At 57.2% G+C, this 25,879-nt stretch overlaps 1 protein-coding gene across 4 annotated transcripts in view; it reads right to left on the bottom strand.

Moving 5' to 3' along the window:
• Positions 1–25,879, bottom strand: part of SHANK2 (SH3 and multiple ankyrin repeat domains 2) — a 648,778-nt gene that overhangs the window by 349,843 nt on the left and 273,056 nt on the right. For 3 of the 4 annotated variants that reach the window (XM_064370277.1, XM_064370276.1, XM_064370278.1), the window contains exon 11: positions 10,380–10,698. In XM_064370277.1, coding sequence (XP_064226347.1) covers positions 10,380–10,698 — 319 coding nt within the window. Of the gene's footprint in view, positions 1–10,379; positions 10,699–16,689; positions 17,439–25,879 lie in introns of those variants that run through there. The other variant, XM_064370279.1, reaches the window with a different exon arrangement.

The raw sequence follows: 25,879 nt of genomic DNA, 5'->3' as shown, positions 1-25,879 counted from the left end.
AGCAGAGAGAAAGGACACGGGGCTCTGCCTGCTCTTCAAGGGGAGCTGAGAAATGCAACAGCAGTGCCAACAGCCCCTACCTGAGAGGAGTCCCTGCCAGCCTGCCCAACCCTCTGCATGTGTACCAGCACTCAGATGCATTCACTCAACATGGCCTGACTCAGGGCTGGACTGGCACAGGACTGAGAGCTGGGAGGGATGATGGGGAGGAGAGTCCCGGCAACCAAGGGGACTCCATGGGACTCCATCATCCATCCATCCATCCGTCCATCCATCCATCCATCCATCCCCCCACCCACCCACCCATCTACCCATCCATCCACCATCTGTCCATCCATCCATCCATCCATCCACCCATCTACCCATCCATCCACCATCCATCATCCATCTACCACCTATTTATCCATCCATCCATCCATCATCCATCTACCCATCGATCCATCTATCCATCCATCCATGACCTACTCATCCATCATCCATTCATCCATCCATCTATTCATCATCCATCTACCCATCCATCCACGATCCACTCATCCATCCATTCATCCATCCATCCATCCACCTGTCTACCCATCCACCCATCTACCCATCCATCCACAATCCATCATATATCCATCCATCATCCATCTACCACCTATTTATCCATCCATCCATTCATCATCCATCTACCCATCCATCCACCATTCATTCATCCATCCATCTACACATCCACCATCCATCTTATCATTTTTCTGAATATCTATTCACTCATCTACCCAAAGTTCAGAATACAGCATTCCAGAGACAGAATTTCTCCTCTCCTTGAATTGCTCTTAATGCACCTCCCCACATCTGCCCCGAGTGATGAAGCCAGCAAGGCTGGCGGCCATCATGGGTTCTGTGGACAGCCTGAACCTCCCTTCACTTCCAGGCTGATCTGCCCCAGATGTGTGACATTCCATGAGTCACTTTACCTCTCAGAGCCTTAATTTTCTTATTTGTAAAACAGGTGGTAGAGGGTGGGGTGAGGGGAATCCCCACCACCTGTAAATAAATGAGAAAATGCATATGAGCTCAATTCCTAGCCCCGCTGCAGCTCTGAGGACAGTCACATCTCTGCATTGACCATCACCCAGGCTGGACCAGCAGCAGCCAGAACACGGGGCTGTGCTGACACCATCTCAACCTCCCTCTCCTGGCTGGAGGTGTGATATGGGCACTAGGAGGAGCTGGACGCATTAGACCCCATCAAGACTGAGGGTTAGTCCTAGCCATGAGGTCACAGGTGGCCCCAGTGTCCCCTGGGCTGCATGGATGCTCCTGAGCAGGTGGAGCGGCTGCAGGTCAGCTCAGCCCAGCCCCATGATCAGTCCCCAAGCATCAGGATAGGGTGACTCCAGGGGGAGCAAGGTGAGGCATGTGGGCTTCCTCCCGAGGGAAGAGGGTGGGTCAAACTCTAGAGGAAAAATCAGATGGACAAGGTTGACAGTGGCTGGGGCAGGGCAGAGGGCCAGCCACAGAGCAGGAGTCGCAGGGTCTGCTGACACAGCAGCTGCTTAAGTCCAGAGCTTGGGAACCAAGTGAGGAGTGTGTCTTCTCAGGGTTCCCACACCAAAGGAGCTTCCACAGGGAACCCCACGGCCCCAGTGTGCATCCTCGGCAGCAGCCGGCAGGGGAGACTGAGCCTGCCCTACTTGAGAAGTTAGAACTTCATCAGAGTTAGTCCATCCACTCATCTCTCCTCCATTATCCATCCAGACCTCCTTCCATCTGCCCAAATACCTGTTCTTCCATCCATCCACCCACTCATCTACCCACTATCCATCATTCATCCATCCTCTATGCATCCATCCATCCACCATCCATCCATCTACCCATCTATTGATCTATCCATCCATCTACCCATCCATCCATCCATCATCTATTCATCCATCCATCATCCATCTACCCATGCATCCGCCATTCATTCATCAATCCATCTACCCATTCACCCATCTTATCAGTTTTCTGAACATCTATTCACTCATCCACCCAAGTTAGAAAGACCTTGCCTGAAGCCCGGCTGACCACTTACTACCAATCATTGGACAAGTCAGCTAACCTCTCAAAGCCTCAACCTCCCCATCAGAAAAGGGGATGATCAGGAGTAACTGTGAGAATGTACTCTGCCGGGTGTTATGCAAACATCAGTGCCATCGCAGGGCCCTGGTGCAGCTGCAAAGTGGGTAACAAAATGCCTGTGTCACCTCACTGGTCCAGCTGGCACCAGAGTATGTGTCACTTGACAGAGAAGTCAAAGGGAACACAGCTCCAAACTTGAAGCTGTTTCTTGATTTGCTTTGTAGAAATCGGTCCCCTAACCCATCAATCCCAGGGCCTGGAAAACCTTCTTTAAGAACAGGAAAGGCTTATTTCTTCTAGACCAGAGTGCTGTACACAGTTCTAGGCAGATATTACCATCAGTGATGTGTGGTTCCGCCCAAATGCTCACGTATCTTCTTATTCACTGTTAATTTGAACCTCAAAGAGTCCCATAAAGGCAGCAGGAGGACCTTTGTCCCTACTTTACAGGTGAGAAAATGGAGGCTCCATAATGGTGACTTAGGTGTGGAAATAGAGAGCTGATCCTCACATCCTCACTCAGGGTTCCCTGCTCTGTCTGGTGGCAGAATGAGACGAACAAGGTCTCACCTGCTGCAAGGCGTCTTATCCTTGTGATGTCTCATTTGATGAACTACGCCTTTCTGCCGGGCCCCGCTCTTCCCATGGCGGCCACACATAGCAGCGGAAGCCAGGCCTCTGCAGCCCAGGGGAAAGAGTGGCTGCCCCGCTCAGGAGACACGGCACTGGGGCCACGCCGGGGGTCCCTCCTGCTGCCCTGCCTGCACAGAGAGGACTGGTCTGAAGTTCCCGCACCCCAAACTCTCCCTGTTTTCCTTATAGTCTGGCCAAGAATAGCCAGGAGGGATTCTAACCCACTTGTTTTAGTCTAAGGACCAAATAACTGAATTCTTGAAATGAAAAAAATTGGTAATCTCTGTGAGGTGACTTGGGTGAATGAGTTGGGCCATTTCCCAGCCAGCCTGGCTGAACGGGAACTGGTCGACATACTGACCTTTCTCCATTCATTCATTCAGCAGTCACTCATTCATTCATTCATTCAGCAGGTACTCTGTGGTGGGCTGTGAGCCCATCGCCATGTGGGCCTGCAGACCCCCATGAATAGCAGACATGGATGCTAATGGTCAACTGGGCAGATGCACTTCTGCCCATCTGATGGGTTGGCACAGAGAACAGGGTCAGGACCTGAGGTCAAGGTTAGAGTCCACAGGGCCTCCCCACAAAGGGCTAGAAGAGGGGCAAGTCAGGTGGCACAGAGAGAAGGCCAAGGCCGTGGGAAAGGCTCTACAGGGACATTCAGAGAGAAATGGATGCCAGACAGCGCAGTGATGTGGCCGAACGGGCACCAGATCACCCTGGATGCTGCCTGAGGGCTGGACCGGAGCAGATGGAAGGTGGAGGTGGGAAGCCACCCTGGGCACGGGTGAAAGTCAGGCTGGGCACGGTGGCTCACGTCTGTAATCCCAGCACTTTGGGAGGTCGAGGTGGGCGGACCACCTGAGGTCAGGAGTTGTAGACCAGCCTGGCCGACGTGGTGAAAGCCCATCTCGACTAAAAATACAAAAATTAGCTGGGTGTGGTGGCGCACGCCTGTAAGCCCATCTACCTGGGAGGCTGAAGCAAGAGAATCGCTTGAACCTGGGAAGCAGAGGTGGCAGTGAGTCAAGATCGCGACACTGCACTCCAGCCTGGGTGACAGAGTGAGACTCCGTCTCAAAAAAAAAAAAAAAAAAGAAGAAAGAATGTCAGGGTCACTGGGGGAGCTCCCAACGCCACACCTCACCCCCACTCTGCCAGCAGGGCCAGCCACCCCCACTTTCTGGGTCAGGACGATGGGGACACAGGAGCCAGCAGAAGGCAGAGTCCTGCATTGAATCGAAGCTGCTCTGCTGGCCCCGTACCAGGGATGTGTCCCGGGATGGCCAAGGCCCCCTCTGCCCATTTCATTCGCCTGAAACCCTCAACACAGCTGCACCTCAGTTCCCATTCCAAGTTCAGGCAAACAGAGGCCACTGGGCCAAGGACAGGCTTCCCAGAGCCCACCAGTTTCTGCTGGGGTCCAGCCCCTGCCTGTGCGGCCAGGTGGGTGCCGCTGCACCCACGCGTGCAATGGACGGGGCGGGGACAGGGCGGCAGCATTCACCTCCACCAACTGAACTCAAAAGCATGAGTCTTCCCTGCTGAGCTGACCCCACCCAAAAAACCTTGAAGGAGAGGGTGACCAGGACATTCCCTTGTGGGTGAGGCCGAGGCAGCCCTTGGGACCGGTTGCCGTTTTGTACAAATACATCAAGAGTCGTTCTGAACCCGAGCAGGCCAATCAGCCCCCTGGCAGCTGGGAGGGACCTAGAAGGAACCCGGATGCCCCCACCCCACGCACTCCCAGGGCGGGGACTGGGGCGTCTCAGGAATGTTCTTAGGACAGTGGCCCAGCAGTGCCAGTGGGTGCCACCAGAGGGCGCCCCCAGAAGACGCGGAGCCCGCTGAGCCCCACACCTGTGGGAGTGGAGGTGTGCAGGCGCGCTGGCTCCCACCCTCCTGGACCAGCACCTCTAGGAGGATGGGCGAAGAAACACACACACACACGCATGTGCACACGCACACACACGCACGCACACACACACAAATTCGTGAAAGAAAATCAGAAAGAGGAGGAGGCGGGATGAAGGAAGAACACAGGCCGTCAGGAGAGACTGTGCAGGAGGTGGGGGCAGGGACAGGTGTGGGACGTGCTCCTCTCTCTGCCATAGAGGCACAGCCCTGCCACAGGCTCTGCTCACCGGGAGGGGCCTGCGCAGTGACAGGCAGTGAGGGACCCTTCGATGTCTCTTCCGAGAGCCCTCACCTCCCAGTGTACCCCGACCCCCACGCACCCCTTGCAGCCCCATCCTGTTACAGCATCGGCATGACACCAGCTCCCAGGACAGGTCCCTTGAGCTCCTCGGGGCACTCACCCTGTGCAGGCAGCTCAGGGCGGCTTTACACCGGGGCCAGCTCCTCCGTGCAGGAAGCAGACCCTCCCCACAGCTCTGAGCCCAGCCAGGAGGCACCGGGTTGCCTGGTGCCAGCAGGAGTCCCGGTGGGGGCCTCCAACCACATCAAGGCTGCACCCGAGGGTGTGACCTGAGGCTGGTTCTGACCACGTTGCCACGCCCACTGCATTCCCGGCCAAGGTTTCTGGGGCTTTGGGTCAGTGTTTAGGCAAACAGGCTTGGCCTAAGATGGGGTGCTGAACATGTTCAGGGGTACACGGGGCCTGGCCGGCCTCCTCCTGCCTGCCCATCTCTGCTTCTCCTGCTTCTTAGCCTAAGCAGGCCTCTGTCACCAGGACAGTAACACCTGACACCCTCTGCTCCCTGCCCCACGGCCCCAAGCCAGCGGGGTCTTTCTAAACTGTCCATGATGAGGATAAAGATGAAGACGACCCTAAGAGCAACCGATGCATCTGCAGGGCTGAAGACTCTCTCTTTTTTTTGAAATGGAGTCTTGCTCTGCAGCCCAGGCTGGAGTGCAGTGGCACAATCTCAGCTCACTGCAACCTCCGCCTCCCAGGTCCCAGTTTAAGCAATTCTCCTGCCTCAGCCTCCTGAGTAGCTGGGATTACAGGTGTGTGCCACCATGCCCAGCTAATTTTTATATTTTTAGTAGAGACAGGGTTTCACCATGTTGGCCAGGCTGCTCTTGAACTCCTGACCTTGTGATCCGCCCGCCTTAGTCTCCCAAAGTGCTGCGATTACAGGTGTGAGCCACCGTGCCCGGCCAGAGCCGGAGACTTTCTATGAGCAGCTGCAGCGCCCGGCCAGAGCTGGAGACTTTCTTTTTTTTTTTTTTTTTGAGACAGAGTTTTGCTCTTGTTACCCAGGCTGGAGTGCAATGGCGCGATCTCAGCTCACCGCAACCTCCGCCTCCTGGGTTCAGGCAATTCTCCTGCCTCAGCCTCCTGAGTAGCTGGAATTACAGGCACGCGCCACCATGCCCAGCTAATTTTTTGTATTTTTAGTAGAGACGGGGTTTCACCATGTTGACCAGGATGGTCTCGATCTCTTGACCTCGTGATCCACCCACCTCGGCCTCCCAAAGTGCTGGGATTACAGGCGTGAGCCACCGTGCCCGGCCCAAAGCTGGAGACTTTCTATGAGCAGCTGCAGCTCTCCGCGCAGGCCGGGTGCTCAGTTCCACTGAATCCACCCAGCACACTTGGAAGGGGGCAAAAGTCATCAGCTCCACTTTACCCAGGAGAAAACAGGGGCACAGAACTGGCAAGTGACTTGCCCAAAGTCACCCAGTCGGGGGGAAGAGCCAGGTAGCCCTGGCAGTCAGCAGTGGTTGGGGGATGGTCAGCGCCAGTTGGTCAGCATGGGCTGATGGGTAGCTGCCCCACCCCTGGGACACAAGGAAGCAGGGAGCGCTTTCCCTTCCATGGCAGGGAGAGCGTGCTAAGTCACCCATGCTTCCGATGGTAACCAGGAAGAGCTCTGGGGCGCCCAGGACCACGAGAGGCTAGGAGCTAGCAGCCTCCCTGAAGGTGCCCTGTTAGTGCCACGCAGCTGGGTCCCATTGCCCTAGGAAAGAGCTGGATTTTAGGGAACAGTAGGGCAGGCACACAAGGTAGGGGGCTGGGCTCAGAGCTTCGAGGTTGAACAAGGATAAGAGGGTCTCGGATGCCTCCTGGAGCCTCCAAAAAGCCCTGGACCGGGCTGCATGGCCCTGTGGTCCACCATCCAGTATAACCAGAGCTGATCCAATGTCTTGATAAAGGCCATTTCCACACTGGGGCCTCGGTCCGCAGCCAGGAAGCAGACAGCTGCAGCTGGGCGCCCCTCCCTGGGCTGCACCTTGCTTGCAGGACATTCAGACCAAGTGCGCTCAGGGCACCAGCCTTTGCACCTGAGTGGCATCCCCTGGATGTCCCTGTGCCCAGCATGGGCCTGGGTAGCTTCTCCATAAGCAATCAGTGTGCCATGAACCTGCTCCCTTCTGTACCCCCTCACCGTGGAAAGATGCTTCTACCCCCCCCGCCCCCGAGTGCATGTGACCCTATGCAGGGACAGAAAACAACAGTGGCACCCACAGGCCCCACCCTCCTCCCCAGGGACCTCAAGAAGACGCCTGGAGAAGCAGCCTGCCTCCGACTCTCCATCCTACCTGCCCGCCTTGGAGGTAAACGCCCACCACTGCTGTCCCATAGGAGGGGAGGCGAGTGCCACTGGCAGGTCCTAGTTAGGACACGGGTCTTAAGGGAAGGAGCTCTCAGCCCATTGGTGCCCACGCAGGGGGATCCTCCTGCAGCACAGCCATTCCTACCATCGAGGGCACTGAACCCCGCACAGATGGGCATGGACATGTAGACGCTGAAGGGGTGGGAAAAGGGAAGAAGATGAAAACAAGGCTGAGAAAGACGGGACTGGGGTCAGGGCCACCAGGTAAGAACAGTGCCCCCGACTCGGGACAGGCAGCGGCTCACAGGGAGGGGGACCAGCTGTCCTGGGTTTAGCACCGGAAGTCCCGCATCACAGGCAAACCTGGATGGTTGGTCACTCTACCGATGGTCCTGGGTGACAAAGGGGACAGTCTTGGCCAAGCTCTGGGCCTTGGGTTGGACATGGACGTGAGCTCTAAGAACCGATGCGGAATGAGCAAGGTGCTGTGTGAGGCGGCCACCCCGAACGCCTTCGGCTGATCTTGAGAAAAACCTGAAGCTGGTCTTTCTGGGACCCTTACCGTTATTTATTTTTTGAGATGGAGTCTTGGTCTGTCACCCAGGCTGGAGTGCGGTGGCACCATCTCAGCTCACTGCAACCTCCGCCTCCCGGGTTCAAGTGAGTCTCCTGCCCCAGCCTCCTGAGTAGCTGCGACTACAGGTGCCCGCTACCACGCCCAGCTAATTTTTGTATTTTTAGTAGAGATGGGTTTTCACCATGTTGGCCAGGCTGGTTTTGAACTTCTGTCCTCAAGGGAGCCGTCCACCTCGGTCTCCCAAAGTGCTGCAGCCGGCCCCTTGTTTTTATAATTGGCAAAAATGAGGCAGAGTGCGTTTTACCTGTCCGAGATTACACAGCTATGCAATTGTACAGTCCAGAAGCGTGTATGCAGGAGGCCAGGCAGCCAGCATTCGAGGCAGGCTGGCCACCGTGATGAACACACACACACACACACACACACACACACACACACACACACAGATTCTAACAATCACATGCATGTCTACACACCAGCATGCACACAGGCAAATGCACACTCACATAGGCATGCACACGCAACCTGTGTGTGTGCATGCACACACACACGTGCACTCCACACATGAACAGGGAAACAGGGACGGTCAGACTGCAACACTCCTGGCTGCTTGCTCCCTTCCAAGCAGCACCTAGTCTAGAGCCGGCTCAAGTCCCTGGCCACGCTGCCTCCGCTATCTTACTAGGTTCTGTACTGGGTGAAGGGGACATGCTCTTTTTAAAACTGTAGTCAGAAGTCTTGCTAAGTGTGTGAGGTGGAATTGGCTCTCTCGGGGGAGCCCTTTAATTTAGCTTCCCACTGTTCTCAGCACCTGGGACTCCTCCCTCGGGGTCCTTCCAAGCAAGAATCTAGACCAGAGGCAGCCAGGCCTCCTTGTCTGGCTCTGGTGGGAAGCGTCTGAGGGCTGAAGGCCAAAGTGGTTGAGAGGACGTGGGGTTTGCCGGCTCCGAGAGGGTCAGGCCTCGACCCCGCCTAGGGGCCAGGAGAAGTGGGCTCTCACCGGCATGGTCCCCCCAGGCCTCCTTGGCTGTGGCCCCAGAGCCTGGGCGTCTGGGTGATCAGCCCCTCCGGAAACCACATGAGGCACTGACGCCTCCTGAAATTCACACGGAGCCTGCAGGGTGGAGCCCCTGGAGGCAGGGGTAGTGGCGGTCTTCCTCTCTGACATCCCTGACCTTAGCTGGCAACAGAGCCTGACCCAGGCCTGCAAGACTCCCCGCAGCCAGGCTCCAGACCCTGAGCAGTTTGAGGCCAGGGAGGACACAGGAAGCAGGCAGGATGCGGGCAAGAGTCACGGGCCCCAGCGCTGAGTGGTGACATAACCAAGAACATGGCAACAGCCGGGGAAGCACAGATCCCGGGCCCAAACCCGAGGGAGCGCCAAGTCACCAGACACCAGAGCCAGGGGCCTGTGCTGGGTCCTGCCCCGACGACGTTCTGGCTGTGGGACCTCGGGCTCGTCATGGAGGCCTTCTGCAGCCATGCCAGCACAGTGAACTCTGGAGCAGCTGCACCCGTGAGAACACGGAGGTGCCCGTGAGAACATGGAGGCATCCGCGGCACCGGCCACTGCCCCTGCAGGTGCAGCTGTCACGGCTGGAACCAACGGCAAGCCTGGCACCTGGGCCTTGACAATGAGTTGCCCCCGGGGAAGTCCTTTCCTGGCCAGGAAATTCTGGGAGGCAGCAAGGAAGGCTGAGACCTGCTTGGGAGCTGGAGCTCTGAGTGCAAATCCAGCTCCCCCAGCTGCTCGTGAGGCAGGAGACTGGGGAGAGACCCAGACCTGGAGCTGGACGCCGAAGTGGGGGCTGGTCAGGAGACCACAGGCAGGTCCCAAAGTCTGCCTTATGCCGCCCACGTCCTCGTCTAGGAAATGGAACACGGAACAGGTGGCTGCCACCTGGGGCTGTTTCCGAGATTGCCGGAGATGCCCTCTGTGCCCCTGCCATGCTGGCCCCACACAGTGGCCCGTGGGCAGGTCTTCTGGAGACCGTCCCTGCAACTGCTGAGACAGCCACACTCCAGAGCCCTGAGCCACCTCTCCGGCCCCAGCATTCTCCTCTGGGCTGAGTCTCTCCCTGCCACCCACCTGTGCACCCTCACTTTGGGTAAGGTGTGTCTGCAGGCTTGCAAACATGGCTCTCGGCAGGACACGCACTATCGACCAGGCTTGCAGCCCTGCCTCTCTCCCTCTTGACCTCTCAGTTTTAGGACCAGAAGTCAGTGCACAAGGAAAGGAAACAGGGCCTAAGATGCTAGCTGCATCTGCAGCCCACCTGGGACGCTCAGCTCAGCCTCTGCACCTGCCCTGAGCTGTCATCGTGGGCCTCCATGAGGCTCAGGAAGGTGACCCCAGCCCCCCTGCTCCAGAGGAGACCGTGTCAGCAGGGGTAGTGGGCCAAACTCAGGCCCCAAAATTTCCTCAACACCGGGATTGGAATAAAATGGGCTGCCTGCTCAACCTCCAGGCCAGCCCCAAGTCAACGGAGTTGGGAGCCCAGCACACAGCATTCTTCCTCCCCTTGGCATCACCCGCTCCTTACCCGACGTGCCAGAGCGGCTGCAGCCTCTTGCCATCCTCGCCTGCACCGCCCAGCCTGTTAAGCGACGGGGACCGGCTTCGGGGCCCAGGCACGTAGCTTCCGATGGTCTTGGCGGCCCCCTCAGGCTTGCTGGGCATCTGCTGCAGCAGCTGGGGTGACAGGCTGCGGTGCGAGGTGCCCGTGGAGCAGACGGCCCATTCGGGAGCGCTGGCATTGAGGTTGTTGTCACTGTTGGAGCGCAGCAGGACCCGGGGGGCGGCCAGCGTGTTGGGGGGCCGCCGCCGGCGGTTGGAGTACGCCGGGGCCTCTCGGAAGGGCACTGGGGGAGAAGAACAGAGAGAGAGCAGGGTGATTGCATCCGCGTCGCGGTCGGCCGGGCGGGGACCCTAGGGAGGCGCAGGGCTGCGTGCGTCCAAGCCCCCATGCGAGCCTGAGAGAGGTGAGCTGTGAGTTCTGGGCCGAGACCCCAGCTGGACTCCACCAGGCCCAGAACTCACCCCTGACACGGAGGCAGAGAGACAGGCCGGGGACGGAGAACATCTCTATTGCACAGAGCTCAAGCCAGTGCTTCACATGGAAGGGACGTGGGGTCCGAGCTTCCATCTGGCCCGGGAGATGTCCGGCTGGCTTGGGCATGTGTAAGGATGGGCCACGCCATCACAAGAAGCAGAAAGGGCACCAGGCTGCCTACCACAGCGTCCCTCCTCCCCAAAGCCGAAGCTGGCCCTCTGTGATGGGCTGAACTGCGTCCCCCCAGTTTGTGTGTTGACATCCTAACTCCTAGTATCTCGAAATTTCCCAGTATTTGCAGATAAGGTCTTTACAGAGATAATCCGGGTGGAAGGGCATTAATGGGGTCCCTGATGCCATAGGACTGGGGTCCTTATAAGAAGAGGTGGTGAGGACACAGACATACACACAGATGACCCGTGAGGAAACAGACAGAAGGTAACATCTGCAAACGACCGAGAGAGGCCTCAGGAGGAACCAGTCCTGTGACACCCTGATCTCAGACTTCTAGTCCCTGGGACTGTGAGGTGTAAATATCTGGGTTTTTTTTTTTTTTTTTTTTTTGAGACACAGTTTTCCCTGTCACCCAGGCTGGAGTGCAATGGTGTGATCTGGGCTCACTGCAGCCTCTGCCTCCCAGGCTCAAGCAATTCTCCTGCCTCAGTCTCCCGAGTAGCTGGGATTACAGGTGTCTGCCACCACACCTGGCTAATTTTTGTGTTTTTAGTAGAAATGGGGTTTCACCATGTTGGCTAAGTTGGTCTTGAACTCCTGATCTTGTGATCTACCTGCTTCGGTCTCCCACAGTGCTGAGATTCCAGGCGTGAGCTGAGGTTTAAGCCACCTGTCTGCGGTGCACTGCCACGCAGCCTGAGCCAACCAAGGGAGTCTCTGCATTTACCAGCCAGATGATTCAATCTCAGTGCTCACTAAGAAGGCGTCTTCCTCCCTCCCATCAAGTGGGGGCCGTGTGAGGAGGCAGGGGCTGGGCACCCCTTACCTGGCATCCTACAAAGCTCTAGATGGGGCCAGGCCTTCACTCTCCTGACTTAATGAGCCCAGGGGCTCAGAATGAGAGCAACAGCCCTTGGGAGCTGTGAGGGGTGGCAGCCATACCCCAGCTGCCCTGGTCACCCAGAGTGCCAGAGCCTGAGACAGCAAGTGTCCTTTCCAAGACAGAGGACCTCCTGAAAGGCAGCCCTCCAAGCCCTGGGGGAAAACAGCAGAGACCATCACCACTGGCTGGCCAAAGGCACAGGCTTCTTCCTGGCCTGTGACGATCATGCCTGCAGCAGCTTTTCACCAGCCACAAGATTCAGCCCTGAGGCTGAAGCCACGCTTGGCTCTGAAGTTTCCACTGTACATGACCAGGGCTACCATCTGGCAAACCGCAAGGCAAGAGAAAATACGCGTCCTCCCTGGAAGTGGGTCTTGTGGGGGACCTTCAAGCCTCAGAGAAGAAGAACATCACAAGTAGTTTAGGACACAGGTGGCCATGACGAAGCTCCCAGGGGGCATGGGTGGTGCTGGCAGAGCTCATGAGGGACAGAGGTGGCACTGGCAGGGGTCAGGAGGGACAGAGGTGGCACTGGCAGAGCTCAGGAGGGACAGAGGTGGCGCTGGCAGGGGTCATGAGGGACAGACGTGGTGCTGGCAGAGGTCATGAGGGACAGAGGTGGCGCTGGCAGAGGTCATGAGGGACACAGGTGGCGCTGGCAGAGGTCATGAGGGACAGAGGTGGCGCTGGCAGGGGTCATGAGGGACAGAGGTGGTGCTGGCAGGGGTCATGAGAGACAGAGGTGGCGCTGGCTGAGGTCATGAGGGACAGAGGTGGCGCTGGCAGGGGTCATGAGGGAGAGAGGTGGCGCTGGCAGGGCTCATGAGGGACAGAGGTGGCGCTGGCAGGGGTCATGAGGGACAGAGGTGGCGCTGGCAGGGGTCATGAGGGACAGAGGTGGCACTGGCTGAGGTCACGAGGGACAGAGGTGGCACTGGCTGAGGTCACGAGGGACAGGTCACGAGGGACAGAGGTGGCACTGGCAGGGGTCACGAGGGACAGAGGTGGCACTGGCAGAGGTCATGAGGGACAGAGGTGGCGCTGGCAGGGGTCATGAGGGACAGAGGTGGTGCTGGCAGAGGTCACGAGGGACAGAGGTGGCACTGGCTGAGGTCATGAGGGACAGGTCACGAGGGACAGAGGTGGCGCTGGCAGGGGTCACGAGAGACAGAGGTGGCACTGGCAGAGGTCACGAGGGACAGGTCACGAGGGACAGAGGTGGCGCTGGCAGGAGTCACGAGGGACAGAGGTGGCGCTGGCTGAGGTCACGAGGGACAGGTCACGAGGGACAGAGGTGGCACTGGCAGGGGTCACGAGGGACAGAGGTGGCGCTGGCAGGGGTCATGAGGGACAGAGGTGGTGCTGGCAGAGGTCACGAGGGACAGAGGTGGCGCTGGCAGGGGTCATGAGGGACAGAGGTGGCGCTGACAGGGGTCAGGAGGGACAGATGTGGCGCTGGCAGAGGTCATGAGGGACAGAGGTGTTGCTGGCAGGGGTCATGGTGACAGAGGTGGCGCTGGCAGAGGTCATGAGGGACAGAGGTGGCGCTGGCAGGGGTCACGAGGGACAGAGGTGGCGCTGGCAGAGGTCACGAGGGACAGAGGTGGCGCTGGCTGAGGTCACGAGGGACAGGTCACGAGGGACAGAGGTGGTGCTGGCAGAGGTCACGAGGGACAGAGGTGGCGCTGGCAGGGGTCATGAGGGACAGAGGTGGCGCTGGGAGAGGTCATGAGGGACAGAGGGGACAGAGGTGGCACTGGGAGAGGTCATGAGGGACAGAGGTGGCGCTGGCAGAGGTCATGAGGGACAGAGGTGACGCTGGCAGGGGTCATGGTGACAGAGGTGGCGCTGGCAGAGGTCATGAGGGACAGAGGTGGTGCTGGCAGGGGTCATGAGGGACAGAGGTGGCACTGGCAGGGGTCATGAGGGACATAGGTGGCGCTGGCAGGGGTCATGAGGGACAGAGGTGAGGCTGGCTGAGGTCACGAGGGACAGAGGTGGCGCTGGCAGAGGTCACGAGGGACAGAGGTGGCGCTGGCAGGGGTCACGAGGGACATAGGTGGCGCTGGCAGGGGTCACGAGGAACAGAGGTGAGGCTGGCTGAGGTCACGAGGGACAGAGGTGGCGCTGGCAGAGGTCACGAGGGACAGAGGTGGCGCTGGCAGGGGTCACGAGGGACAGAGGTGGCGCTGGCAGGGGTCACGAGGGACAGAGGTGGCGCTGGCAGGGGTCACGAGGGACAGAGGTGGCGCTGGCAGGGGTCACGAGGGACAGAGGTGGCGCTGACAGGGATCATGAGGGACAGAGGTGGCGCTGGCAGAGCTCAGGAGGGACAGAGGTGGCACTGGCAGGGGTCATGAGGGACAGAGGTGGTGCTGGCAGGGGTCATGAGGGACAGAGGTGGCATTGACAGAGCTCCCGAGGACCGAGGTGGTGCTGGCAGAGCTCACGGGAGGCAGCTGTGACCTGGCACACCTTCCCCCCCTTCCCCAGGACATAGGGCAGCCCAGGAGACAGAGCTACGGCCAGGCCTGGGGAGCCACACAGGGGCACAAAGCATCCTGAGGTTCCACACTCAGACTTGGTAGAGTTGGACTTCAGTGCCTGCTGTTGGTAAGAATGTGGAGGCGGTACACCGGGGAGGTCGCGGTCTCACACCTGCTCCTATCTGGTTCCTCTGTGAAGCCTTTTTGCCGGTGAAGACCCCGCTAAGCAGCAGGGGCTCCTCAGTCAGGACTTCCATCCCACTCCTCTTTTCTCAAAGCAAATGAATCCATGAACGCCACCCAGGCTGGCCGGGGAGAGGCAACAGATGGGAATGGCTGACAGCACCCTCTGTGGACCCCTCTCCCTCCAGAGCCCCTTGAGGGGCTTGATCTGGGATCCACAGCCACCACCCACGAGAAAAACCTCATGCCCGGGATGGGTCCCTGAATCAGTGTTTTGCTGGTCATGCGGGAAAACCACGTTGGTGCCCCTCCCTCTGGGCAGGCAGAGACTAAAAAAAAAAAAACTTGTGGGGCACTGAGCGTTCACATGGAGGCTTAGGAAGACGTGACCGGCCCAGAGGGCTTCCGGGTGATCCAGGAACTGCCTGACATTGGAGGGGGCTGGGTGGGTGGATTAAAAGACCTTGCAAAGGGCTGATGAGCCCACAGTCTCAGAGAGCGATTATCTTTCATTTACAGAGATTATGGGTTGGAAGACTCTCAAACAGACACAGCCAGCAGAAGGCAGCCTCGGAGCCCCCGGCTTCCTGGGGCACCCCAGGAGAGGCCAGGACTCTCCCTACCCACGTGGAGGAGACGTCGCAGGGCCCCAGTCACGGAAAGGCTGCCTCCCACAATTGACTGCCGCACGCTCAGCCTCCCCTCCCTGACAACGCGGCCGAGTCCCTTTTTCTGACCCTTGTAACTGGGGAAGGTATGTTCACCCTTCACAGAAAGTGATGGCATTTGGGGGGGCTCCTGCCAGTTGCTAAGACAGACTCATCAGGAAAGAAAAGTCTATAAAAGAACAGAACAGACACAGAATTAACCTAACAGCAAAACCTCCAACTGAAATTCTCATGCTGTTCATGGATTACAAAAATTGAAGTCCCAGAAGGTGAATTTTGGTGAAAAATGTCAGAAAATGGGCACAGACAAAGGTTGTTATTTATACAAATTCCTAAGAATCTGTCGGAAGAGTAGGGACTTAGGGAGGGGGAGGATTCACACAGGGAGGCCACCTGGGGGGATTAAGGAGGAAAAGAGCTGGGACATTTTCAAATACATTTTACTCTGCAGACCAGGCAAGTCACTCAAAGGAAATCACGCCGGTGACATCAACGCGAACATTTTAATGAAAATTACCTCGCTTAATTACCAAGATCATATTAAATTAGTTTCTCAGCACTGAAGTTCCTTCAGGGTTTATTTTACAATGAGCTCCCCATTTCCTTCAAGCCTTGGCTTTCTATGATATCTCATTCCCTGAAACGAGAGCTCTCTGACAAAACTCTCTAACTGGAACCATCCACGGAAACGATGATTTTTTTGTATGTGAAAAGGGTTAAAAATAACTGTTTTCTGTCTGAAAAATGATTAATATTCCACCCAAGTGCTTCCTTCTTTCAGGCAATCTGCACACTCTAAGTAGGTGGACATTTTCTTCGCTGGCTTACATGCATTTATTTATACAGCTTTTTCCCCACAATAAAAATCACACAAGGTATGACAAAGAGCAAGTGCACTTTTAAAGTTGGCCACACTCTCTCCCATCCACTCCCTGTGACTGCGACCCAGGGACCGGAGAGCCGGGAGCGGCTCGGGAGGCAGCCGCCCATTCGGTGCGGACAGCCATGTGCCCCCACCTGCCTCGGCCAGTGTCTGTCAGCCCTCTGGTCACCGAGGACTCCAGTCAAAACTTCCTTCATCTTCCCTAGGACTTCGTTCCTAACACGCTCCATGGCACTGTCCCTGCGGATGGCCGTTCCGGAACGCAGCTCCACAAGGGCTGGAGGCTCGGGGGCAGCACACAATAAGGCGAGACCTTCAACCGTGCTGTATTCCAGACCAACTCAGACCAAACCGTATCCCCAACCCAAGTCATTATCCCCTGACACGCCAGGGGTTAACAACAGGCAATTTTAGGAGGAACCGGCAATTTTAGGAGGAACTGGTGTCCCCTCTCCCCCACCCCAGGAATCAGCCAGCAGCTGCTAATTCCCATGCACCCGGCTCCCGACAGCTTTTTCCTTACCTTCCTTCTTGGTGAAGGCATTTAACAAAGACTTCATTTTCCCTCTGACTTTGGCAGCAGTCCGCTCATTATATAACCTTCCTGGATGGGAGGAAGGACAGGCGTGCAGCCCGGCCCCTCGGTGCTAGAGCAGCTGGGACCCGGGGAGAGGTGGCGGGCGTCTGGGCACGGTGCACTTCCGAGCATAGCTGGGTATGCCAGACCCAGCGTGCTGGTGACAAAGCCCACCCCATATTCTGCCTGTCAGCTGGGAACCAACTGCTCTCAAACCCGGCTACCTCTCGCGGCGCGCGTCATGTGAGCCGGGCTACTCCGCTTTTGTGCTCAGGGCATTGAGGAAAAGGCACTGCCGGGGGTTAACGCTGATCAGGCGTCCTCGAGCTGGCAGCCGGGAGATGCCGGGAGCGTGAGTGAGCTTGAGCCCCAGTTATCCAAGGAAACTCGGGCTGGCGCTGGGCGCTCCGTGCGCCTGTGCCTAAATATAATGCTCTGTGCTTTTCTATTTTTTTTAAAAAAAATTTTTTTTAAAGAAAAAGCCAAGTTTGTTTGTCAGCTAGCAGATGTGGAAGGACAGTCAGGGGGGAGGGAAGCATCCAAGCACCAGACCAGCCTCACACCAGACCTACGTTCCCTGGGCACACACGGCCATCATTCTGCAATTTCTGAACACGACCTATATTTCTGTTCAAAAGAATCAGACACAAGTGCCCATGACTTCTCTGGCTCCCCGCCTTCGAGGTAATTACCCTGGAAAAAACAGGACTCCACCCCCTCCCACTTTTTTTTTTTTTTAAAGAAAGATAAAAAGACAATTAGACCGAGAACCTGCCAAGGATGGCCCCAATTCCAGGCGGCTGATAAAAGCAAGCTCTTCAGGATCACTTTAGGCATTTCCTTAGCATTTCCAACCCAACAGAGGAAGAGAAAAGAGGAAAGCTACCCCTTGGAAATTCCACTTGGAGAAAGTCAGATTTAGGAAGCACACACAGAGAAGTGCGTGCATGCTGGTGCCCTGTGGCAGGTGGGACAGTGAGTTCTTTCTACACCAGGACGAGCTTCCTGAAGCTACCTGGAGCGTCCAGGGCAGGGCTCTGTTGCCCGATGCCTCTGCTGGGCTGTCATTTAGTGTGCTGCGGTTCCTCTTTCCTGGTTGCTAAGACAAGTGCTTCAGAAATTTAAGAAACACACACACACACACACACACACACACACACACACACACACCCCCAAAACCGGAGAAAGACGAGACAAGATGAGAAAAAAGACCACACACACACACACACACACACACACACACCCCAAACCAGAGAAAGACAAGACAAGGAAAAAGCAACCAGAGCACCGAGGGTTAATTCCATGTGGTTGACACACTTTGTGTCAACGAAAATGGTGGCATGAGCACGACTAGGCTGGGGGCTCCCAGGAGCCTTTCCCTGCAGGTGCACCCGGACAGGATGGTGGCAGCCTCGGTGAGGGCCTCTGGGTTTAGGGAGAGCGAGCCCCCCACAGAATCACCGAATGTGCGCCTGTATTGGCTAGGCACTACAACAGCACCTCTTGGCTCGACTCAGGGGCTCACGCCTATAATCCCAGCGCTTCGGGAGGCAGAGGCGGGTGAGTTGCTTGAGCCCGGGAATTTGAGACCAGCCTGAGCAACGGAGTGAGACTCCGTTTCCATGAAAAGTAATTTAAAAACATTAGCCGGGTGTGGTCATGAGCCTGTGGTCCCAGCTACTCAGGAGGCTGAGGCAGGAGGATGAGCTGAGCCTAGGAGTTCAAGACTGGATGAGCTATGATCGCACCACTGCACACCAGCCTGGGGACAGAGCAAGACTCTGCCTCTAAAAACAAACAAAAAACCCCATAAAACCCCAGAAATAACAATAAACCTCATCTCTTATTTAACTCACACAACTCATCAGCCGTATCAAAACTCTGCCCCGGGTGACATTCTCACCCCACCGTGCGTCGCCAACTTGTAAAACCGAGTCAAAGCCATTTCTAAGACTCGCACAAGGAAACAGTTCTGAGGCCAGAGCCACCAGTGTGTCCCACGGGGTTCATGCACCTCCTTGGACACTCTGAGCAAGGCTTAACGGCTTCCAGAAGAACCCTCCTGAGATGCACAAAGCGTCCCCGCCTTTTGGGGGCCTGACGATGTGTCCTCCAGGTGGACCAGCCAGGGGAGCCAGAAGCTTTCCAGATGGCGAGTGTCTAGTTCACTGCCGTGTGCCGGCCTGGCTGCCTGCCCTGGCTGGCGAGCGCCAGGAGGCTGGGACGGGGATGCCACTGTGTCCGTACTGGTGTGTAGAGGGAGCTCCTCCAGGCTGGGGGACCCGGCTGGTCGTGTGTTCAGTCACGTGAGCCCAGAGAACTCACCAAAGCTCAAGGAACTCTCGGGGAGACTCAGTGACGCTCAACACCCCCTCCGTCAGTGATCGATTCCCTCCCAAAAGCACAGAGCCTCATCCTGAGCCAAGTTTCCCAGCCAATCACTGCTCCTGCGCTGCTGCCTTTGAGGCCACCAGTGGTGCGGGGACAGCCTGCACATTTCTGGGCTGTCCCAGTCAGGATGGCCCTTGGCCTGAGGCCAGCGGTGTCCCGCCATCTTTGGCTGCCTTGCTGGCCACAGATGACCTTGGGTGGAGGGTGTGGGGAAGAAGCCACTTCCCTGGGGCTATGTGACAATCCTGCATCTGTTCTGACTGGTAGGACAGGCAGGGGACAAGATAGAGCCTTCTTCCCCTCACAGGGGCCACCTCTGTCGGATACGTCAAAAGATTCATCAGCCATGTCAAAACTCTGCCCTGGGTGACATTCTCACCCTACCACGCGTCGCCAACTCATAAAACCGAGTCAAAGCCATTTCTAAGATTCGCACTAAGAAGCAGCTCTGAGGGCAGAGCCGCCGTGTGTCCCATGGGTACATGCACCTCCTCCGACACTCTGAGCAAGGCTGAACGGCCCTGAAGAGGCCCTGCCCCATCTGAACCAGAGCAGATGCAGAACCTCTTGATGGGAGCCATGCGGCAGCGCTGACAGCTGCTCCAGACAGGACCCTCAGCAGCCGCCCCCAACTGTGTGAGCAGCAGCTGGCACTGGAGGTGCATTTCCTCATAAGCAGGACCCAGTTGGGGGTTCCAAGAACCCTGGACTGCTCAGGGAGAAGGGAAGAAGCCTTCCCAAGACAAGACCCCGACACCAGGAACATGGCTGGCTTCCATCCCTGGGGTCCCTCTGCCCCGTCCACCCCCGACCCGTACACCCCATGTCCCATCTGGTTTGGAGGCATGTGCAGAAGACAGCAAGATCCGAAGACCCAGGCCTGCTTCTCAGGCTGTGCAGAGGCGGGGAACGACGAGGCTCTGGACACTAGACGATGAGCCCAGGGAACACCCCCAGGCTAAAGGATCCCTTTTACAGACACCTTCAATCCTTTTAATAAGCAGACAACTTTTCCCACCCACACTCAGAGGAGGTGGAGTAAACCATTCACAAAGACCAGGGGCCGCGGTGGCTGCATCAGTCTCGTGCACGGACCTGCCAAATGCCCCGCCCTGGGCCAGGCTCTGCCACGTGGGGTCTTCTGGTCGACCCCACAGAAATCCTGCCCAAGGATCTGGGCCATTCTTGATACCACTCTCCCAGCCATGTGGTAGGCTCTCTGTGGATACTTCCAGGGAGGGGGGCTCACTTTCTATGTGCAGGGGTTCTCACCGTCAGATGCAGGCAGCAGCACCTGCCTATACGAGCCTCCTTCCCCACACCCACCACTGGTCTTCCTCCCTAGGAGGTGCGGACCACTTACTCATTTGCTGGGAGGTCATGGCACCGAAGGCAGAGACTCTGCCCTGACAGACAAACCCATGTGCTCCCTGCACGGCGTTTTTCACTGGGTGTCCCCATCCCTGCTTTTCCGGGGGGAATATTTATCTTTCAGCCCTGGGACGTGGCCATGCGAACATCAGCATGCATTCTGCCCCTCATTTTATGAGCATGTCGGTGGCCTGAAGCCTGCCCTGCCTGACTGGCTGGGAGGGAAGTCCGTGAACAAATGTTGGGTCTGAGTGTTTGGGGTCTGGGCACTCACAGGACTCCACACTTGGGGTTATCTCAGGAGATGTGCTCACCCCTGAGCCTGGGGGTAGACGGTTTGCACTCTCCTCCTATCTGCACACAGGCCTGGCCCTTCACCCTCCAAGCCACGGAGACCCAGAAACCTGCCACCAGCCAGGTGACCTTGGAGAGATGGGGCAGCAGAGGCAGAGGCAGGTGCAGAGCCTCCCGGGTAACTCCAGGAATTAGCCAGCGCCATTCCCATCTCTAAAACAAGGATTCCGAGGGCGACCGAGAGCTAGTGGTTGAGATGAAAATTAAGACAAAGATAAAAGATGAAACTTAAAAACCCATTTTCCCCTGAGGCTTCCAGAGATCTTTTCTCTGAGAAAAGCCTCAGGCTTTGGGAATGTCCCCATGGAACTGCCATCCTGGGTCCCTGAGACCAGTGGCGAGGCTGTCAGCTGAGACGGATGAGGTTCAGAGAGGCCACGTGCTAAGCTGTCCAGGGCCCAGGAAGGGTCAGACATCCCTGCTGCACCCACACAGGCTTCCATGCCTTGGAGCCCAAATGCCCACAGGATGGCTGAGCCCTCCCTTCCCTCCGCCTTTAGACCCTCTGTTCCTATATGGGTCCTGCATGGAGGGCCTAAAACAACCCTGGAGGCTTGTGGTGGCCACGTTCCTACTGAATGCAGATGAGGTTTCATTTCAGATGGATTTCATTCCGGAAGAGGGAGAGGTTGGAGCTGAAGAATTCCGAGTGTGAGCTGGGCAGGGGCAGGTGGGCAGCAGAGAGTCACGACGTGAGTGGCTCATAGTGAACCTGTCCACCTGCCTGCCTGCCTGCACATCCACCCATCCCGAAGCGCAGGCTACCACCCTTTGAGTCTGTTCGTTGTCCATGGACAGATGAAAAACCAGGAGAAAAAAGAAGAGGGAGGCGCTGAAGTCAGAGAGTTTCCAGAAAGGAAAAGGGTCACCCCTAAATGAACTGCAAACTCTCCACCTCCCAGCCTGGCCCTTCAGACAGCAGCTCAGCTGCACTCAGCCCAGCTCCAGCGCCTGGCCCTTCAGACAGCAGCTCAGCTGCACTCAGCCCAGCTCCAGCGCCTGGCCCTTCAGACAGCAGCTCAGCTGCACTCAGCCCAGCTCCAGCGCCTGGCCCTTCAGACAGCAGCTCAGCTGCACTCAGCCCAGCTCCAGCGCCTGGCCCTTCAGACAGCAGCTCAGCTGCACTCAGCCCAGCTCCAGCGCCTGGCCCTTCAGACAGCAGCTCAGCTGCACTCAGCCCAGCTCCAGCGCCTGGCCCTTCAGACAGCAGCTCAGCTGCACTCAGCCCAGCTCCAGCGCCTGGCCCTTCAGACAGCAGCTCAGCTGCACTCAGCCCAGCTCCAGCGCCTGGCCCTTCAGACAGCAGCTCAGCTGCACTCAGCCCAGCTCCAGCGCCTGGCCCTTCAGACAGCAGCTCAGCTGCACTCAGCCCAGCTCCAGCACCTGGCCCTTCAGACAGCAGCTCAGCTGCACTCAGCCCAGCTCCAGCGCCTGGCCCTTCAGACAGCAGCTCAGCTGCATTCAGCCCAGCTCCAGCGCCTGGCCCTTCAGACAGCAGCTCAGCTGCATTGAGTCCACCTCCAGCGCCTGGCCTTGGTGCTTCATGAGCCGGTGACATCCAAAGCCCCGTGCCCCCTTCCCTCCCTCCCTGCAGCCCCTGCCCACGAGCACCCCACAGACTCACCCCACACATGGCACCACCCCCCAAACCCTCAGACTCACTAATCCCTTTATTTGCCATGTCTTTTGACAACTGCCTGACAACGGGCTGAAAATAATTTCACTTCTTGCATAAAAAAAAGCTCTTTGCACATCAGAACATTTCAAGGTGCTCTGAAGTCCTGGCGGGGGAGCGGTACCAGGTGTTATAAACACGCCTGGTGAGACTCGGAGGCGCTCACAGACCTCAGAAACGTCCCCTGTTCAGTACTGATCAGGCGATCGCCTCTGCTTGCTGTGGCTTCAGTGCTCATGTGGTCTGGAAAGAGCCAGACATGGGAGCCAAGGTGCGGGTTTCAGTGCTGACTCTGTCTCATGCCCCCCGCAGCCGTGGGCTGGTTGGACACCCCCTGACCCTCAGTTTCCCCATCTGTAAAGTGGGACTAGCACAACTCAGTCCGCAGGGTAGAACCACCTGAGCTCATGTTTGAAGCGGGAAGGAGAGAGGCTTGGTGCACGCAACACCGTGGGGACACTGTCGGGGGCAAGTCCCAGCTCTGTGACCCTGGAAAAGCCTGTCATCTCTCTGTGCCTCTGTTTCCTAGTCTGTTTAGTGGGGCTATTAATGGTGCTGCTTCACAGGAGAGTCATAAGCATAAAGTAAGCTAATATTTGTAACAGAGGTACCTGGAGGCAGTGTCAGTGACCACTGAATAATATACTTAATTAAAAAAAAATCTTGTTAAGCAGACAGCAAGGTAATTCCCCTGCTCTGCCCATCTCTGTAATAAACAAGTCCTGGTCTGTTGCTCACAATGTAGTCACATTATGTTTCTGGGTGCTACCTCCTCCAGGAAGTCCCCCTGACTGATCCAGGCAGTAGACAGACCCCTCCTCAGGGCTCCTGTGGCAGGCGGCAGCCCTCAGGGCATGTTTTGGAACTGGAGACTCGCAGCTCCTTGAAGGCAGGTTCCGTGTGCAGCCTGCCTCACTGCATTGCACACTGGGAGTGCTCCCTAGTGCTTTGGAGATGAATGAATGAATGAATGAATGAGTCAGTGAGTGAGTGAACAGAGGGGGTGAGTCCTAGCTTCTTTTCTGAGTGTCCCAAAGCACTTTACTAGGTTCACCAGGCTGGTCTCTAGTTGTGCTGCTCACCTGAGGCCAGAAGCCGCCTTCCTCCTCCAACCCCCGCCCCCCCAGCGCCCCCTGTACTTTTGCCCAGGGCCTTGCAGGCACCCAGTAGAGGCGGAGGGAGGCTGGTGCTGAGCCACAGCCATGCTACCAGCTGCGCAAACCCTGAGAAGGCCTGCACTGACAGGCTTCGTGGGCCAACCTCGCCTTGACCCACAAGCAGGTGTGTCCAGGCTGGCTTCCTCCGCGTCCTCACTACATTTGGAGTTCCCTGCACCCCACATCCTGCCTGGAAACAGCCAGGGCTCATCCCTCAGCTTCCTGGCTTTGGAGGTTGGAGTTCGAGCCGATCAGACACCCGGTTGCTGCGGAGGAGCAACTCACAGAGGCCAGCAGGTGTGGCACCGGCTCCAGCACAGGGTCAAGCTCCTGCCAGTGCCTCTCACTGTCCAAGGCACCACATGCTCCATAGAGCCCACCTGCGGCTGGACGCCGGCAGCCGCAGTTCCCAGGCCTGGCTGTCTGGCCCTCTTGGAGCGCAGTGATGGCCTGACCTCCATCAGAGTCTTCCCTCTCCTGCATCCACAAGCCAGAGTGGATTCTACTGCTGGTGACCCGGACCCCGTCTGGGAGAGACCGTGAGGCCGGGTCTCCGGCAAGAGAGCAGGGCACACGACATCTCTCAGTGAGGTCTCTGGTCCGGGGACCCTGAGAGCATCTCTGCAACGTCTGCAACTCGACTTTCTGGGTTCAAATCCTACAAGGTGACTGGCCACAAGTCACAAAATGTCCCTGGACCCTGGATCACCGATAGCAAAGCAAGCACAGCAATGGTGGCCACTCCAAGGAGCTGCTCGAGGGGATAAGTGCTTGCTGGGCGCAGGACTTATGCACAGTCAGCACTCGACAGAGGTTGGCTCCGGAGCTGCTGCCGTGACCACGACTGAAGTTGGTTTATTATTGCTGGTTGTTCATCACGGCGATTATGACAATAGCTTGTTGACGAGGGAGGTCTTGACAGGTGTTCTCAGCCTGTGTGGGCAGCTCAGGAGGCTGCAGGTGGTGGAAGGCAACTGAGCCCCTAGAGACAGGGTCCTGAGCCAGGCCAGGACAGAGTGGCCCCCCCAAGACACTGCTCCTGTGTAACTCAGACCCAGGCCCTCCTGGAGCCAGTGCCAGGAAGGAGCTTCAGGATGAGGAAGGTACAAGGGCCGGCTTCGAGCGTTACCTCCAACTTAAACCCTGGGCAAAGCCCTGAGCATGATGACAACCAAATCACAAGGGAAGAAAGTAAAAAAAACCAAGAAAATTCCCCGGTCTCTGGGCAGGGGATGCCCTGCTATCCCAGAGATTTACTAAGGCCCCACTGCATATCAGAGGGAGGCGCAGGGGAGCACCCGAGCCTGTTTGCACCTTAACACAAATAAATGCACAGGAGGCGGCTCGAACTCTGGTCAGACTGGAGATCCATGAGTAGCTCAAAGAAGAAACGAAACTCCAGAGGGTCTCAGTGGCCCACCAGTCCCGAGCTCTATTTTACCTTGCAGAATCAAAGGCTGAATGCTGAGAAAGTGTGTGTACAAGAGCCTCAGCCAGCAGGGTCCAAGCCAGGAGCGGGGCGGCAGGAGTGGCAAGGTACAAGCTAGAGCCGGTTCTTCCTGCCCATCCCCCACCAGATCCGAAATAGCAGCTCCTTCTTCTTTCCCGCGTAGCTTTAGATAACTGCAATTTAAATATTAGTAGGCAACATTTCTCCATCTCACAATAATTGTTAAATGAATCATGCTTTTATAAATAACGCAAGATATAAAAAGGCATCTCAGCAATAATGCGGGGTTATCTTTGCACAAAGAGGTAGGAGTCTGTGGAATTTGTAATGTTCCCTACGCTGGAGTCATTGAGGGAAGTTCTGCTCCTGCGGGATCGATGGAGGCCCGTGGAAAATCAGGGTGAGGGCACGGAGCATTGGGCATGGGAACCTCCCTCTGGGTGTCTCTCCCTGGCTGGAGGGAGCGCTGAAGGGGCTGGGGGCGGAACTCCAGGAGGAGACACTCCAGTTTCCTGACCCTGAACTGGGCTTTAGGGCCAAGAACATGGGGCTATTTTGGGGGGCAGTGGGGAGGAGCTCTGGAGGGTGAAAGTGGGTCTGACCACAAAGAGAGGTGAGGGTTTCCCATGAACGTAACTTCTAGAAGAATGGCAGCCTCCAGACGTTGCCTCCTCTGCCCTCCCTCCACGCAGCTCCAGGCTTGGCCACGGGCTCCCGCAGAGCCGCAGCCCCAGCGCA

The sequence above is a fragment of the Aotus nancymaae genome, unplaced genomic scaffold (assembly GCF_030222135.1).
Source record: "Aotus nancymaae isolate 86718 unplaced genomic scaffold, 86718_ANA_hifiasm-v0.15.2.pri h1tg000106l, whole genome shotgun sequence".
In the NCBI taxonomy this organism is placed as follows: domain Eukaryota; kingdom Metazoa; phylum Chordata; class Mammalia; order Primates; family Aotidae; genus Aotus; species Aotus nancymaae.
This window is presented reverse-complemented; position numbering and strand designations above follow the sequence as displayed.